This window comes from Pteropus vampyrus, unplaced genomic scaffold (assembly GCF_000151845.1).
Source record: "Pteropus vampyrus isolate Shadow unplaced genomic scaffold, Pvam_2.0 Scaffold222, whole genome shotgun sequence".
Taxonomy (NCBI): domain Eukaryota; kingdom Metazoa; phylum Chordata; class Mammalia; order Chiroptera; family Pteropodidae; genus Pteropus; species Pteropus vampyrus.
Window position 1 is genome coordinate 518,494 of NW_011889003.1, and position 18,035 is coordinate 536,528.

The 18,035-nt window shown below is 39.3% G+C and overlaps 1 protein-coding gene and 1 pseudogene across 1 annotated transcript in view; one reads left to right on the forward strand and one right to left on the reverse strand.

Annotated features, from left to right (window-relative positions):
* RRM2B (ribonucleotide reductase regulatory TP53 inducible subunit M2B) overlaps window positions 1-10,407 on the reverse strand; it is a 30,967-nt gene extending 20,560 nt beyond the window's left edge. The window contains exons 1-2 of the mRNA XM_011373248.2: window positions 10,238-10,407; window positions 882-1,022 (exon numbers count right to left, since the gene is read on the reverse strand). Of these exons, the coding sequence (XP_011371550.1) occupies window positions 882-1,022; window positions 10,238-10,285 (189 nt within the window). The 5' untranslated portion in view covers window positions 10,286-10,407. The remainder of the gene's footprint in view (window positions 1-881; window positions 1,023-10,237) is intronic.
* Window positions 8,371-8,489, forward strand: LOC111747445 (annotated as a pseudogene).
* Window positions 10,408-18,035: the final 7,628 nt, after the last annotated feature.

The following is an 18,035-nucleotide window of genomic DNA, read 5'->3' on the forward strand; positions in this document are numbered from 1 at the left end:
AAAATGTAAGGCATATTAGAGCAAGACATTTGCAGGTTTTCTATTCTATCTTTAGTACCTGAAATAGTGCCTAGCCACCAAAATGCTCTTGAAAGCTAGAACTGGAAAAGGTAATAAGCGCAATTACTCTATCCAAAATTTAAAAAAGAAATTTTTTTAAAGATGAAGACAATGGATATTTGTATGTTCTGTTAAGACTACAGAGCAACCAACTGCTGACCAATTGTCCTTACCAAACCAGCAAATATCTTCTAATTTGTTCAACTCATTTCCTAGGTGGAAAATGCCACACTAAAAGAAAGCTTTCTACAGCTGTCCTGTCTGCTGGGGCAGCTATGCCAGGTTTGATGTGGCTGAGGGCAGGGCCAAAGCGGGAGGAGCACTGTGAAATCCAACGGGCAGCTCAGAAGTGAGCGCAACGCCTGGACAGTCAAACTCTTCGAGTGACAGCTCTTTCTGTATAATCAGATAAGTTTCACAATTGCAAGCAGGGCCCTAAGGCTTTCACTTTCATTTTTTTTTTTTTTTTTTTTTGCTATAGCTGCAATTCTACTGCTGACCAAAAGTAAAGACTAGTTTCATTTGGCCATAGCAAGCCAAAAGTCTGTTTAAAAATAGAAAATGTCCTAAAATATATTGGAAGTAAAAATCTGGCAGACTGAGATGTCATTTTTGCAGCAGGAAACATGTTTATAGACAGTAATCTAAACTCCAAACACTGGCAAACACTGTATTTAATCCCAGTAATTTCAAATATCTTGTAGAACTGATCTTATCCAATGTATCTTACAATATATGTTAAAATGTTTCAATATCCTGTAACAGAAGATGTGAACACTGCACTATGGAACATGATTACTGATAAAAGTGATGCCACTTACCTCTTCTGCTGTCCAGAAGGATGCCTGTGCCTGTTTATACATTTTCCAAATATCGGGGTACTGGATTGGAAAGATGACAAATCGGCGAGAACTCTTTCTTAGGAGTGGCTCTTCATTTTCGTTGGTATCTGAAGATAATCTCTTTGAAAAATAAAGTACAAACACCCATTTGTGGAGACTTTTCCTTTTTATTCATATCTAAATATACATCCGGGGGAGTTAGAGAAATGACATAGGTTTGAGAGCCCATCTGCTTGCACTGAATCCTTACTGCTATGTGGTAGCTGGTTAATAGTGTTTGGTTAGTTATGTGATCACAGCAAGTTGTTTAACTTCTCTGAGCCTCAGTTTCCTCATTAGGAAAATAATACTTACCTCATAGGTAATTATCAAATTAATTTTGATGATTAAAAGTGTTTTAAACAGAGCTTTGTGAATAATGAGCATTGAACAAAATTGTCATTAATGCTACTTTGAGGATAAGTACAAAACTAGGCCCATAAATGTCACCATGGGCAAATTTCTAAGTTTGTGAACAAAAAGTCTCTTCAGTTCCTCTCTCAGAGATAGAATGCTGGCACAAATAAGCTACTGTTAAAAGCTATTTTTTTATTTTAATGTTTTCTAATCTCAATTGAATTATAATACTTATCTAAAAACTCCTTACCAACAACCTATCAGATTTATTCGTCTGAAGCTTACCACATAGCACTTTGTTTATTGCTATTAAATGTTAACATTACTGCATGTAGTCTCACTGTGGCCTGTCTCAAAGCTTTGTGAAATAAAGTGAGAAACACATACCTGCTTACATAGTACTTGGAAATATGATGGCACTCTAATGGGGGACGGCGCCGTGTGTTTTTTTAATAGTCAGGAAGAGTATCAGAAGAGTTATGTGTGTGTGTGTGAGAATGAGCATACATAAAGTATATACAAATAGGTTAAAATATATAAAGCAAGATGATTGAGATACGTTTCAATTCTGGACTCCTAACCCAAACGGTCTTTCTCTCTCCTGAGCCAGGCCCTGCCAGGCCCATCCCTTATATTCCTGCATCCTTACCATTGCCTCCACCAATCCTCATACCTCTGAATCAGGTGTGCTAACGCGGATGAGGCTAAGGCAAGATGAAAGGCCCTCGATCAAAGCACAGGACTACACAAATACAGGTGGGGTTTGTACACTTCACACACATTGTCATTGTAGCAAAGACTGTCTTTATTTTGTAACTACTTATTTTAAAGGTGTAAGCCTCCCCAATAGAGCTCTTGGACCCTGGAGTATAGAAACCGGTTTTTATTTATTGCAATGTTCCCAGAGTACTCTGTCAAACATAGCATCAATAAGCATTAACTAAGTGAATGTGCAGCTAATTTCTCTTTATCCTGTGCTCAGATTACTGGATACATTTGGGATTTTTAAATTAAACATAAGACTATAATACATCACTGAAATAACCTAATGACCACTCAAATTAAGCCTTCTCTGAATGCCTCCACTTTTCCCTCCACCCCCATTACCCCAAAAGCCTGGATTAGGTCCCTAACATAGTACATCACTCACTGCAACTTAATTCCCTGATATTTGTCTGTAGTCTCTAGACTACCTTCTTGAGAGTAAAATCGACTTTACTCTTATGGAATCCCTACGACCTAGCATAGTACCTGGCACTTAGTCACTACTCATTCCAAAAATATTAAAGCGAGTTTTTAAAATGAAAGTTGTTATTGTTTTCTTGTGTTGTCATTGAGGGCTTGCAGTCTTAAAAGAACCATAAGACACTGAGACACTGAAGTTAGGCGCTAGAACAGGAGGCATACATGGGAGCAGGTCCTCTGGGTCTGGCACTGAACAGGCTTTTAAGCGATCACCACAAAGATGCTTTATATACATTATTCCACATAATCAGTAGAACAACTCCAAGAAATAATAACACTATTTCCGTTTTACAGATGGGGAAAGAAGGTCTTGAAGGATGTAAATAACATACCCAAGATTCCACAGTAAGTGGTAGAAATAAGATTAGAACTGAAATACGTCTGCACTCAAAGCCCTGCCTTAAGTATGTCTCTGTATGTATGGATAGCAGCTATAGTAGGGCTAGCCTATATCTAAAATCCAGAATTCAAAACAGTGAAATGAACTAAGGCTAAAGAGAGTATATATTACTATCTCCTGCTAAGTCAAGTTAATTTAACAAATGGTAGTGATGTAACCAGTGACTAAGGGAGGAGCCACCAAATTTGATTCTAGGGAAAAGTAGGAAAAATAATTTCTTTGTAAATAAAGTTGAAAGAACCAACATATGACTTGAAAGCTGGTGAAAAACAGCCAAACTGATAAGGTTTAAAGCAGTGATTTTTAACTGGCACAAGTTTCAAAATCTACAGGGTAATACTTTCTCAAATGTATTAGTCTTCTCTTTTACCAGGTTAAAATCACTATCTGTAATGATATCATGAAGTATGTTGTTGATGAGCATATGTTTCACAGGTAGAATGATGAGACAATAAAAAAGATTGAAAATCAGCATTTTGAAATTGCCATCTCTACAGCAGAACTTGAGGAGAACCAAATGGCTATATTTTATTCCAAACTGTTTGTTACAGTACAAAATTATGTCTGTTTACAATAAGTGTACAGTATGTTCATGTTTTCAGGTAATTTAATCTAAGCATCATCATCTGTAAATTAAAGATACTATTTGTCACACTTATTTCAAGGAATGTTAGAAAGATCAGAGGAGCTAATATAAATATAAATACTTTGCACACTCAAGTGCTGTGCACTTTTTAAATTATTATGCTATTATTGACTGCTGAAATGTTTCTGGTTGGCCTTTTAAAGATTTTCCTTATATTCAAAGAACTAATAAAAAAACTATTATAGTGGTTAATTATTTGACCAATCAATACCTTCTATGACTGCTCTCAGAGAATTTTTATTCATGAAATAATTAGGGAACTCCTGGAAAGGCTTAAAAAGTGAAATATTTCAATTTAAAGCCCAACTGAAAAGGTGAGTTTTACAGTCAATAGATATCATATTGTTCTTCAGTTCTTCTAGATTGTGCATCATCATATGGAGCATTTTGATACAATTCTGCATTTTTCTTTTTTTTTTTAACTATACTTTGTCACCAGCGTACAGGTACATATTCAGAGCTTGAATTTTCTATCTTCGCTATATTTGCCATGTGGGGCATACTGAAATTTGGGCAGGACATCATAAGCAGTAACCCTTGGCACTAAGAACCCTGGCCCTGAATGGAGTTTTTATATGCTGACAAATAATAGATCAACATCAGATCTGTGAAAACTGCTCAAGACTTATGCCTTTAAGTTAGAATGATAATCACATTTGTACATATATTCTTCCTGTTCCATTCTGACAATATAGAAGCTGGATTAGTAGGATAGTATGAAAGACTTTGTAATGTGAAGAGAAGAGGCTTCACCAACATAAACCTTTGAATTGAACTGATATGACATATTGCTTACTTTCATGATGCTTAGAAAAATCCACACATATTTTAACGCAATGTCAGAAGGGTTTTCAATCTCAAAGCACTAGACTCTCCAGGGTATCCTCTGTGGACCTGGGCTAGGGACCCATATTTTAGGAGAGAAAACAATGTAAAAAAAGGCATAATAGCATGTGACATTTTTAAAGAACTGGAGAAACTTTCTAAGTCTGGAGTTCATGGTACGTGGGGGACAATGGAAAGAGATGAACTCAGAAAGAAGGCAGAGAACACCTCTCAATGATTTTTCCAAATGTGTCTGAAGAACTCTGTGGTCCCTCTAATGTCACAAATATTAGGTTAAAACTTCAGTTTTTAATGTTTTTAACCTTTTAAAATAGTAATAAAAATAACAAATGTTTTATACTATACAGAGAGGAAACCACCAATGCATGAACTTGTGTGTTTCCAGGTTGTTTTCTTTTTTTAGATGGCCTCAGATGAAAGTTTCTCTAGCGATCTCTGCTTAACTTACGAATACCATGAGACTTAAAGACAGGCAGTTAAAAAAAACTGTGATCATTCGTACCTATTTTTCAAAAGTAAACCAAGATTAAAAAAAAAACAAAAAGGAAAAGACAATAATACTAATAGTAACAATAATACTGTAGAAGCACTCTTAATTGAAGTGATCCAAACTGGTAGTTGAAAACTGACTAAAGTAAGAAATCATAAGAAAATTATAAACTAATAGATTTAACTTAAAACATATAATTTACATTTATTTACTAATCTTCTGTCTTAAAGCCAAAGCATTTTGTTATTGTTAATTTTGCTCATTTACTGGAGTCCCAAATCTCTGTAATATAAACACACTATAATGCATCACCTACGCTTTCTAGTTTTAACAGACTTAACACAGAACAATCTGAATGTAGAATCCTTATCTCTTTTATGATTGTCTCCAATCTTTTTCTTTGCTTACACCTAATTCTACAAAATTTGTTTTTAAAGACTCATCTTAATTGAGTTTTCAAAGCTTTCAATTAAGTTTCATTGAAATAACTTTCTTTTCATACTCATGTATTACTAGTTTACATAATAATTAATTAAGTTAAAATAATTACAGGTATAGTTGATATAAATAGGACTGGAAATAAAGACAACTGATCCTGGTACGGTATAACTCAACCAGTGGGAACAGAATTATGTGAGTGCATCAGAGAGCAGCCTAAATGCATTCTACAGCCTATGGGTTGATAAAGCCACAGAATTGGCTAGTTGTAAATTCATTAAGAGATCCTCTGAAAAATATGAAAGAAATTGCTAAGTTTGATATAAATCTTCATCTATCATCTACACTCCAACTCAAAACAACGGGTTCATTAAAATAGCCTCATAATTCCATTAATTTATTTTATAAATAATGCAATATACCCTTTAAAAACTTATACTAATAAAATAGACAAAAGTGGATTTTATCAGAGTCGCGTTTATGATTTTGTCTGGAAAACAGGCCCAGATGTTGAAGCCATGGGAGGCCCTTGAATTAAAATATTTATGAATTTTTCCACAGCTAATTTCCTATAGCCATTTTGATACAGCTGTTTTGACACTTTCTCTTTTACCTGTGTCATAATTTTGATAAAATGAAACAAAACAAATTTAAAAAATTAACTTTCAGATTTTAAAATCTGTATTCCATCTCTAAGCCTGATCTGAGGTTAAGGTGCCTATTTTGCGTATTAAATGGATATTAATACATTGATTTTTTAAAAAGTTCGGAGCATCTCGCCTCTATCATGTAGACTATTAGAAGCCATTGAAAGTTTTTAAACAGGTAAAAAACATAATCAGATCTGTGTTTTAAGATCACTTTTGTAGAAATGTGGTTAGATTAGGAGAGAAATTGGAGGTGCAGAGAGCAATTATTGCCCTACCCATTTCTTGCCTGACATGGGATGTCAGCAGTAGAAACACAAAATAAAACTTTTTTAAGATGCACAGAAAGTGCTCGGCACCTGAGAATAACTGAATAAATCAGACAAAAACTCTTGCTTCTCTCATTAGATGTTTAACAAAAGCTTAATATGAATGAACTCTCCCCACCGCTGCAAGCCACAATAACAATAAAAAGTTCCAAACACAAAAGTCTTTAAAAAGTCAATTTGGTCAGTAAAAAAGATAATGAGTTCAATTTCAAGATATCCAGTAGATAGCTGAAAATATCACACTATGGCAGAAGAATGATCTCTACTCCCTCCCTAATGGAATAAAGATCCCATTAGCAGTCACCAAAGGGATGGATGTGATTTTCCAGGGAAAACATATAGATCATCAGCACAGCTAAGGAAAAAGCCTTGACAAAGGGCAGATGGAAGAAGAGGAACCAGCTGGGATTAAAAATGACTGAAATGAGTGTCAAGTAAAGGCAGAAGTGATCTGATTTGGCTAAACCAAAGAGTCCACAGATGAGACAGGGGAGAATCCCTTAATTGAACCACACTCTGACTGTCAATCAGGCTAAGAGGTTAAAATTTTGTAGGCCAAAGATTTTCAAACATCTGGGGGGCTTGGAGGCTTGGAGGCTCACACTCTAATTCTCCCCACTGCTCCCCAACCCCTGGGTGCTGGCATTCAATGTGGGGTACAGTCTGAAAGTCATTCCTATGGATAGTCATGGAGAGTTTCTTAACAGGAATTGACATGGCATTAGGAAGATTAATCAGACATCTGTGTGTAGGATGAATTAGAAAAGAAAAAAAACCTAGATTTTGGTAGCAACTACGTGTCAATTTCAGAGGTGGAAATGACAACCTGAATTAAGATGTGGTGGTTAGCATGAAAAAGATGTTTAAATGGGTCTTTGCCAGTCTGAGGAACTAGGCAATTTTAGGTGGGAACTGAGAGACTCTTTGGGGAGTTCTTATTTCAAGGGAGTAATAACATGGAGGCTTGTTTAATGATGGATTAATTTGTCAGTGGTAAACAGGATTGGACAGTAGGTAAAATTGGAAGTAGAGAAACTTAATTTGGTGTAGCTGCAGAGGTGCGAAGTAACGAAAATCTGAAATAAAGTTTCCCATATGCAACATTCCACTGTCTCTTCCAGTATGGTGCCTCTAGTTTCTGCCTGCCTCAGTGTCTGGTCGCCTGGGCCCAAGAGGTGCCTGGACATGCTAGGGCAGCCATCTAAGTCAAGATTCCCCAACTAGCATTCACCATGCCCTGATGTTTTGCTGGCCTTCTACAAGGTTTCTCCCTTCTATGCTAGTATAAAATACCTAAAAGAAAGAACTCTATCTCATCTAAAACCGGGACTTCATTTTTAACGTAGTCTGACCCCTTCTCTCCTTGCTGACGTTCCAGTTAAGGTATAACTCAGCGCCCACAGCCTCTGAGGAAGAAATCGATAATATCTGAAGTCTGCATTTTAGGACTGGTCATTTAAACTACAAAGGCTAACCGACATGTTTGCGTAAGCCTTTGTTTTGCAGGACTTATGCAGGGCCTTTTAATAATGGAAAAAACATCTTCTGGCCACCTTGAAACCTTTGACTACGTGTCAGACATCACAGGACCAAGAATCACATCTTTATATTTGAACTCCTTCCCACTTTTTGATGGCTTATATAACCTCATCAGAAAAAGCCTTCGGGGAGCATTTCTTTTTCCATTACGCTCCCTTGTGCACAAGTCTCCGTCTGTCTCTTTCTCTCCTTCACTCCCACCCTCACCACATGCACAAATTTATTCTGAGTTCAGTGTTCATTTCTGTAACACTGAGACTCAAGAACCTGGTTTTTCAAGTTTGGTAACGTTTCCATCCACCCCCCAATTCTACCATTTCCATTTGCCTTTACCTGTCTTCCAGTCCTCAGGTGAAGAACATTTGGATGCTGTCACAGTCATATACTCTTTGTAGGTATGGTATAATTTTTCATTTTTCTATTCCTACCAAATCTGGCAAAACAGATGGAATACTGGCCCACGACCCAGAACTTGATTTTAAACCTCACTCTGTCTACAGCCATGCTACCCTGAACAAGCCCGATCCCGTCTGATCTTGGAAGCTAAGCAAGGTCAGGCTTGGTTAGTACTTGGATGGGAGACCACCTAGGAAGACCAGGTGCTGTAGGTGTAAAGAATAAAAAAATAAGGGATTGTAAAATGACAAGGTCCTTGCAATCTGTGAGGCCTAAAAAATTAAATAAACAAACAAACAAACCTCACTCTGCTCCCGAGTTATGTGGTCCTGGGCATGTCATTTAATCTTTTCAGGCCTGAACTTTCTTACCTTTAAAATAGGGACTATCAATTAGATTAATCACAGTTAACTTTGAGAAAATAATCAACACTATGGGCTCTTTCTCAGGAGATTCACATTTACACATACAAAATCTACAAACTTCAAGAGACTCATCAACCCCCTTCAAGCCTATCTATAAACCCTTTAAGGCAATGTTCTTAAAATATGTGTACAGGATGACCATGAAGTGCTTGTTGAAAATTCAGTCCCCATCCCAAAACATTTTGACTATGTATGGAGGACAGGCCCAGTAATTTACATTTTTTTACAAAGTACTCCTGGTGATTCTGATGCAGGTGGCCTATGATGCATGACATATTTAGAGACACAAGGTAATTAAGGCATCCTTGCACCTCAGGTTAAAAACTTAGAACAGATCCTTACTAAAATTCATTCTGGATCTAAACTTCTGCCTCTGTCTTTGTGGGTCTCTATCACTGAGACAGAGATAATAAATAAAAATTAACTTCCAGTCCTTAAGTCTGAATGACTGCTGGAACCATTAGCACAAAAGGATAAATCTGAGTTGTCCCATTCTAGTAGTGAAATTAGTACTAAATGTATTTGTTTCAAAGGGGAAGAACTTGAGGGATATTTACAATTTGTTGGTTACTAAATGTTTACAAAATCAAAATAAAATAAAATCCCAAATCTGGAATCCACAACTTTCTAAAGAAATGCAGGGCTAAGCGTAAGTCTCTGAGAGTTGAAACTCTTAAATCAGGTATCACACAGAGCACCCAGTTCGAGAGAAACACAATGGTTTAGAAGTATTTACAAAATAACAGGGTATGAAAATTATAGAACAACAATGAGAGCTACCCCACAACACTATAGTCTAATAAATCCCGGTTCATTTACTGTTATTACGTATTTTTATTAAAATAAAAGCAGAGAGGATAAACATGCTAACTTAGGTTTTATTAAGCACCCACAACTTCCGTAGTACTTTACATAAAGCATTTTACTTAATCTTCTGAGGGGAGTATCACTTCCATTGTATAAATGAAGAAAGTGACACCACAAAGATTCAAAACTAGTTAAGTAGCCTGGTCTGAGCAAAACTGGCCCCTTGAACTGATTATTTTCATTATTATGATGATTTCCGGTCTTCTTTCTGCCTATCATCGCCACCTCATCCCCCTGTGTCGAGTTCCACGGGCGTCCTCAAATTCCTTTAAATATCCCAGAGATGGCATGCATTTCTCCAGCAGATCCACCAATCCTCGTTCTTTGCCTCAGTTTCCCCGGCCTGAACTCCAGAACAGGAAAGAATGGGAGGAGAGTAAAAGAGGGGGTGCGCCTCGCTCCGGCCTGAAGCCTCAAGCTGGCCTCGGGGCAAAGCAGTGGAGCGTAATCCCGGCTCCCTCCTCATCCCTCCCCGGGGACAGCGCCTCAGCGCTTGCAAAGACGAAACCAGGCTATGGCGAGGGCTCAAGGCCGGGCCTGCACCAGGTTTCTGACGGCAGTGGGTAAGATTTCCTATAGCGGTCCCGCACCTTGCAGGTCCCCGACGCAACCCACAATGCAGAGGTCAGGCATGACTGTGGGACCGGAGAGAAAGCGGCAGCAACGTTTACCTCATCCTGCTCCGGCCAGGCCGCTTCCGGCCTTTCCAGGTCGCCCATCGCTCAGACTCCGCCAGAGCTACGAGAGCTGAGGGAACCGAGGGCCGCAGGCCAGATCCAACTAGAACAGGACTCAGGTGGCCCGCAGAGCTGCTGAGTCCGCCCCGCCCCCGGCTGCAGAGACCTCTCCCTCTCTGGCCGGCCCCGCCCCGCTTCACTGCTCCGGCGCCGATCCCGCCTGCTGAGGGTCTCGCCCCGCGCCTGCAGGCCCCGCCTCCTCGGCCTCAGGGCCCCGCCCCTCCGCCCCGCCCCCTCCGCCCCGCCCCCCGAGGGCGCGCCGGGAGCCCGCCCGGCCTTGCCTGCGGCCTGAGATGCGCCGCCCGCGGCGTTCGGCCCCGCCGGCGTCAGCGGCTCGGGCTTGCTCCCTTCGTACGGGACGTGCCGGCCAGGCCAGGTCATCTCTCCAGGTCGCGATTCCCCAGCAGCTCCCGCCGTGCCTCAGAAACACGGTATGTCGCGCTAACCTGGCCTGTCCCGAGACACTGCCAGGTGGCGCTAGGACTACGCACAGAAGGAGATAAAGGAGAAAGCTCCATCGGGCGAAGTGGTGGTAGGGAAAAGCCACGCTCTCGTTGACAGAGAAAAGCCGCACCATTTAACAAATTACTAAGGAGGAAAAGCTGCCTTGTTTTGAATTTAAGCGCCTGAAAGGAAGTGGTTGAGGGGAAAGGGTGCGGGTGCATGGGGTGGATGAGGTTTAGAAGTGAGGACAAAGGGAGAAGTAACTCAGTTCTGGAAAATACTTTGAAAGCTCTGTGAAATGGTTTCAACAAACTAAGCTTTTTAGGCATATTTATTGAGCTCTTACAAAGTGTCAGGCGCCATCCTACGCACTTCATGTGAACTGTCATTTAAAGTTTATCAGGACATCTCTGTGGAGTAGCGATCGCAATGACCTTCTTGTTACAGATGAAGAAGCCCACGAAGGTTATCCAGCTAGAAAGTAGTCGACTGCACAGTCTCCCAGCTAAATGCTCTTATCAAGGCCAAAAGTTAAAGTGGAGAGGAAATCCTCCCCTGTAATGGCAGTAGGCAGTGGATACTGATGATCACAATAATTTGATTGAATTATTAATACCTGTCTCAGGGGAACTACCTAAAAATAACTACGACAGAAAGAAAAACAAATAGTTTAGCCTAACAAAAATGAGGTGAAAGATTTGTTTAAAAAGCTTAAAACTGAAATACTGAACCTTGAACAACATGCACCTGTTTTGTGGATGGCTCTGTAAAGTGTGGTAAATAAAACGGAAAATTCAGCTTTAAAAATGACCGAAAGCTCTTTCTAAAACCTGCCCTGAGTCGGGGGTGAGTTATACTTTCTTAGGCAACTCCTAGGGGTCAAGTGTGGAGTAAAATTTTTTCATAATAAGTTAAATTCTATGAGGAAGCTGAGTCTTAAAGAAGTTAGATACTTTTTCCTAGGCTACATGGCAAACTAAGAACCAAGATTCCATCATTTAATTAAAGTCATTGAACAATATGTCTACTATATGTCAGGTGTCATATTTGGCAAAGATATAAAAATGAATGAACTTAGTGAAAAAGAACGTGGAGCCATGTCATCATGAGCATGAATGCTAGCTCCCCTGTTTATTAGATGTGCTACCTTGGACGAGTTACTTAGCTGCTCTGAGACTATGTTTCTTCATCTGTAGGATAAAAATAACAATTGCTTCCTCTTAAGATTGTTGCGTAAATTTGATAATATATTACTTGTAAAGCACATATTGGAGTGGGAAATTACAACAGTAGCTTCCAAGTACAGTGCTATTCAGGCCACCCTAGAGGTCATGGAACAGAAAGGCTCAGATAAAACTGAGCCGCTCGAATTTCATGGTTTATTAAATTAATTTAAAACATCCATCAAGGAGAAAAAGAGGGGGTAGCTAACACATTTAAGATAGAGCGTGGGGAGAGGAGGGAGTAGAAGGACCACATTATCCAAATCTTAATGTTACTCAGTGTTCGTATAACCTGTCTTTGCTACATCAGCCTTCCTGACTGGTGGGGTAGTTATGAAGACTAGAGTTGAGGATGAGCAAGTGGTGGAGCCAACATACATTTGTTCTTTTGGAAAGATACAGGCCTAGTCATAGCTGTCCCTTGTCATAAATTAGCCTGCTGAGCAACTGTGAGTTTAACCTGTTTTTCTTGGGAAGAGCACATGTGGGACCAGAATGGATGTCACCAATTGGTGGCTTATTTAGGAATAATATACTTGTCGGTCTGGTAGTGACATGATCCTTACCTTATAAATATTTAATGTTTACTTGGTCCTTCCAGCCTTTTCTATCCGTGATACTCTCATTTGTTCCATTATTTTTATCTGTTCAACATGGATGTTTTCCATTCTATCTTTGACATGCCTCACAAGTAGTAACTTATTATTTATATTTAACCCATCTTATGACTATCCTTATGTCTTATAAGCTATCTGCTCCCATACTTAGTGTCTTTCCATTTTTATAGCAGAATTGAATAATATAAGAAATACATCTTGAGTAATATAAGAAATACACATTACAATGCTTATAACAGTGCCTTGTGCATAGCAGCCAGGCAGTATGTATTGGTTTCCTCAAGATGTTTAAAGCTAGTAGGGAGATCAAATGTAAAAAGTTAAATGTGTAACTGAAAGATCTTTGGGAATAAGAGGCTTCTACATTTTCACATAGCGTTTGAGACATATTATATTTTACAAAAGTAGCCGCAATAATATTTCTGGTCTCACATGCTGTTCCAGAACCTTGATACTCCTCCCGTCAAAAGGTGGAGTCTAATTCTCCTTCTGCTATAGTTTGAATGTTTGTGTCCTTCAAAATTCATAGGTTGAAAATGTAATACCCAAGGTGATATTAGGAGGTAGGGCCTTTGGGACATGATTAGCTCATGAGAATGGAGCATTCAGAATGGGATTAGTGCCCTTATGTTGGATTGTTTGTTTGTAATTGAATTGTATGAGTTCTTTATATATTTTGGACATCGACCCCTTGTCAGGTATATGATTTGCAATTCTCCCATTCAGTAGGTTGACTTTTCATTTTGCTGATGGGTTCCTTTGAAATCTTCAAATGGTCTTAAGACATAAGATGAATAAAATGGACATTGATGGGGTTAAAACAAAGATTTTAATACAGGACTACCTAAGGTTGGGCAGGCCAAAGAGACCCCTATTAGTCCCCCTACAATAAAGGGCCCCCAAAAGTCCACTCTTCCCCCCTTTAGAGAAATTTAAAAAGCTGGAAGGTAGCTGGAAGGTAGATGACTATGAGAAACGTGACCATCAATTGCCGGGTGCAGTGGTTAGGCATATTAATGAAGTTAAAGACTGAAAAAAGGGCCACAGGCCTTTGGCTCAACCCCTCACTGGGCATCCAAAGCCTTTTGTGTAAGAGTGGGTAAAATGGTCAAGCGGTGAAGAGTTTACAGGAATCCTTGATATAGGTGGTCCCTTGAACCGTGGTACCAAAACCCACTGGTGAAACCCTGGCCTTTCTTACAATTAGATTGAAAGAATATAAAAATGTAATATTTGATAGGATTATGAAAGTTGAAATATTTAAGCAGGTATTATGTAAAGAAGTTGTATCTCCTTTACCTTGATGTATTATGAGAATGGATATTATGTTTGGCTGGGGAACACTTCCTATTCCTACATGCAGACCCAGGGAAAAGCACCCCGACTGAAACTCTAACTCTAGCACATAGTAGAGGGAAGGGAAAGACTGAAGAAACAGGCTGGCCACTCCAGTCTGCTAATTAATAGAGTTTATTAAGGGAAAATTACATGAGGCATGTCTTGGGTGGCTGCAAGACGAAATGGATCTCTGTACCCACTTGGCAGATGCCAAAGAATTATATAGGGTAAAAAGTGTGTGTGTGGGTGGGGGTGGGGATAGTCACAGGCAGTCGTACATAAATGCTACCAGGTAGAGGAAATCTCATGCTTTACCAGGCTCAGGACAGCAGCCTGTTCTAAGAACCAGCACACAGTGGGAGGCAGGGTAGGTAAGCAGTCACTCTCTTCCGGCTCAGGTCCATCTTGCGGATCTGGCAGCGGTCACGTCATGGAACAGTCTCTCCTTCACACTTCCCCTACCTAGTATTGTAAAACCAACATCTGTTGATAAAGTCCTAATGGAGGCTACAGTTATATAAGAGTTGTTGGAATTACAGTAAAAGTTAGTAGGAGAATTGATGCGTTTGAACAGGCTTTATATGAAAAGGTTGCATCTCTATTATTACCTGATTGTATTTTGGGGATGAATGTTTTCCCCCACCTAGTACTGTAAAACAGAAGGCATGTAAATCCACCCTTCAAGCAACGTTGGTCATGCTAAATGGGAATCAGTAAGATTGTCTTACCCCACATGGAATGGAAGCTGGAGTGCTGGTACAAATTTGGGACACATTTTCTGTGTGGTAGCCCTATGTGGAGTGGGGATTATGGCAAGAGCCTGTGTTCACCTCAGATCGACAACTACTGGGACTGTGGAGAGAACTTCCATTTGAGGGGCAGTTACTACCTTGCTCTGTTATTTATTGAAGCTATTCCTGTGACTGAAGAGTGTAACATGATCTTGAAACTTAAAATACTCACGTCTTCGATGATATCCAAGAAACACTTTAATGCGGATGGCAGTGTCAGAAACATTCCATAATAAAATAGAAATGGTTTATACAGGATTGTGCTCCTTGAGGAATGCAAGGAGAAAATCATGTGCAGGGAGCCTCTTTTCCTCTAGGACTGACTCTGGAACTGCATGAGGAGCTGCTCAGACAGTCCCTATAAACAGATCTCAACTGACCAACAACGCACTGCTTGCTCTGTGGACAGCAATTCCATAATGAATGGACAACATATTGTTTGGAAAGCCACCACTCTGATCAAAGATGATAAAAACAGATCAATCAGCCTGGTGTGCTGAATTGCATGCTATTTCCCTAGCAGTGATGAAAGAATTGAATTGTGGTAAAAGCCCTTATGTTTGGGTTTTTAATGACTCATGGGCAGTGCCCAATGGCCTGGTCATATGGTCAGGCAGGAGGGCAGTGAAACCGAGCTTATTAAAGGGATGCCTATATGGAGCATGTAACCTTACCTTGTCTAAATAGAAGTGATAGGGACTTGCTAGGCTAGTATTGCTGTCTGCAATCTAGACAAGCACAGTGGCCGAACCTAACGTCCTTTCCAGAGGTGGAAAAGTTTGGGTATAATGGAGAGAAGGAAAAATAGTAGCTGTGGGTAAAAGAATGAATAAATGAGTTATGTTATTAGGGAAATCCAGTATTACATGAATGCCTTGAAAGAGACTCAGAGCAAGAGATAGTATAGTAGTCCCTTGGCTGGATTATACCAAATGCCTAGTGAAGCCATATATCACTGATCCCCTTCCTGTTTTGGGAACCTAACATCATCCAAGGATGTTTGCAGGAGCCTGCAAACCTGAGTGGCCTCACCCTGGGAGACATTTTCTTACGATATGATGATGGATTCTAGTAATGTGCCATTTTCTTTCGACCTTTGTTTGATTCCTTTGCTGTAACAGATTTGTGTTCAAAGACCAGGGGGTAGACTGCGATATGATTTATAATAAATATATATTTAGTCTTTCTTGTTTCTGACACAGACCTTCTAAAACCCTTGAAATTTCCTAAGTGATTAAAGTGATAAAGGTGTCTTTTGTTGTTGCGGTGACTTTTGGAGTGCACCAAAGGGTGGGGGCTGATTGTCAACGGACTACAGCTGACAAGAGGATTGGAACTTAAAGCCCATTCCCACTGCCCCATCTCCAGGGAGGGGAGAGGGGCTGGAGGCATAATCAGTCACCAATAGCCAATGATTTAATCAAGCCTATGTAATGAAGCCTCCATAAAAACCCAAGGACAGGATTTGGAGAGCTTCCAGGTCAGTGAACACGTGGAGTTGCAGGGGAGAGTGGTATGCTTGGAACAGGCATGGAAGATTCCTGCCCTTTCTGCATGCGTCACCCCATGCACATATCTTGTCTGGCTGTTCCTGAGTTACATCCTTTTATGAACTGGTGATCTAGCGTTTCTCTGAGTTCTGTGAGCCACTCTAGTAAATTAAACCCAAGGAGGGAGTCATGGAGACCTCTGATGTATAACTGGTCAGTCAGATATACAGGCAACAACCTGGGTTTGCAACTGGCCTCTGAAGTGGAAGGTGGTCTTGTGGCATTGAGTCTTTACTTGTGGAAGCTGGTATTATTTCCAGATAGTGTCAGAATCGAGTTGAATTGTAGGACACCCGGCTGATGCCAGAGCATTGCTTGGTAGTGTGGGGTAAAAACACAGCCTTCCTCCCCCCAGATATTAGAATTGGGTGATCAGAACCTTTAAAGACCAACTCACTTATAATCATACCTGCTACACATAAAAAAATACTATAGCCTTATATTTAGGAATGCAAGCTCCAGAATGCCTGGAGATGTGCCCCAATTCACTTATTAGCTGTGTAACCTTGAGCAAGTTGTTTAACCTGTATCTAGTTCCCAGAGAGGATGGTAATAGCCCCTACCTCATAGGATAAAATGAGATATAACACAAGTAAAGCATTCGACAAAGTGCCTGGCACATAAGTACTAACTAAAGTAGGTAATTAAGAGAAACTTCAGGTTGCAGTCCTAACAATCCAGTAGTATTTTTAAGAGAGGTAACATAACTTTCCTTCTACTTAATGTATCTTGACATGAATAAAGTCACATTTTAAGTACATTTCTACATTAACCAGGTGATGTAGAGATTTAATCTGTCCATGCCTGTTAATGTAAACATTAAAAATATTTCCAGTCACTATTCAGGCAGTTTATCGAAGGCACTTCCAACCAATCTTTTATTAGGAGGGAAAATATAATTCAGGACTAGGTGATTATCAGAAGTACTTTTTCATAGGTTATTAAGTAGGAAAGGTTTGGTTCTAGGGAGCTTACCAACAGGGTAGTTTATATTTGTAAATAAAAAGTAATACTCTTAAGGTAGTGTTTCAGATCACCTGGAATGCTGTTTAAGAGTAAAGATTTCTGTCCTCAAGATTTACTGGATCAGAATGTCATTGATGTTTGCATTAACAAGCTCCACAAGAGAATCATGCATACAGTTGCACGAGAATGGCAAGGGAAGATAGCTGTTTGACTTCAGACTTACAAATTGCTGACTACTTTTAAACACAGTATCTTAGGAGAAATATTTGTGGGCAAGTACCAAATAGTGAAACCATAACTCTTCAAAAACCCTCTTGAGCCTGCCTCAGTAGGCCATTAATTACACGAGTCTTGACACTCAGATGATTTAGGAAAAGAGTAAAAGCAGCAAAACTTTGAAAACCCTCAGTAAAGTTCATTCTTGGTCTTCTCTTACTAAATTTGTTTCCAATTCTATTGGATTTAATCACTAAACAAGACCAAAAGAGAACTTTATTTTATATGACTTTATTTTACTTTTAGAACCATTTTATGCTTAAAAAAAAAAAAAAATTAAACACCTTGCTCTGCTTTTAATATTCCTAAAAGCATTTTAACCAAAATCTTGATTTAGGAAGACTTAAGAGGTTTTGCATTATTTTAAATATTTCATTCTCTCAGTAACTATTAAAAATAAGTTCACAATTAGGGTTTCAAATGTCCTAATCATTTGTTCTCATTTTATATTTTATCAATCCCATAATGTGCATACAGGTGATATATAAATTTTATCTTTCAGACACATCAATGATAATCAGCTCTTA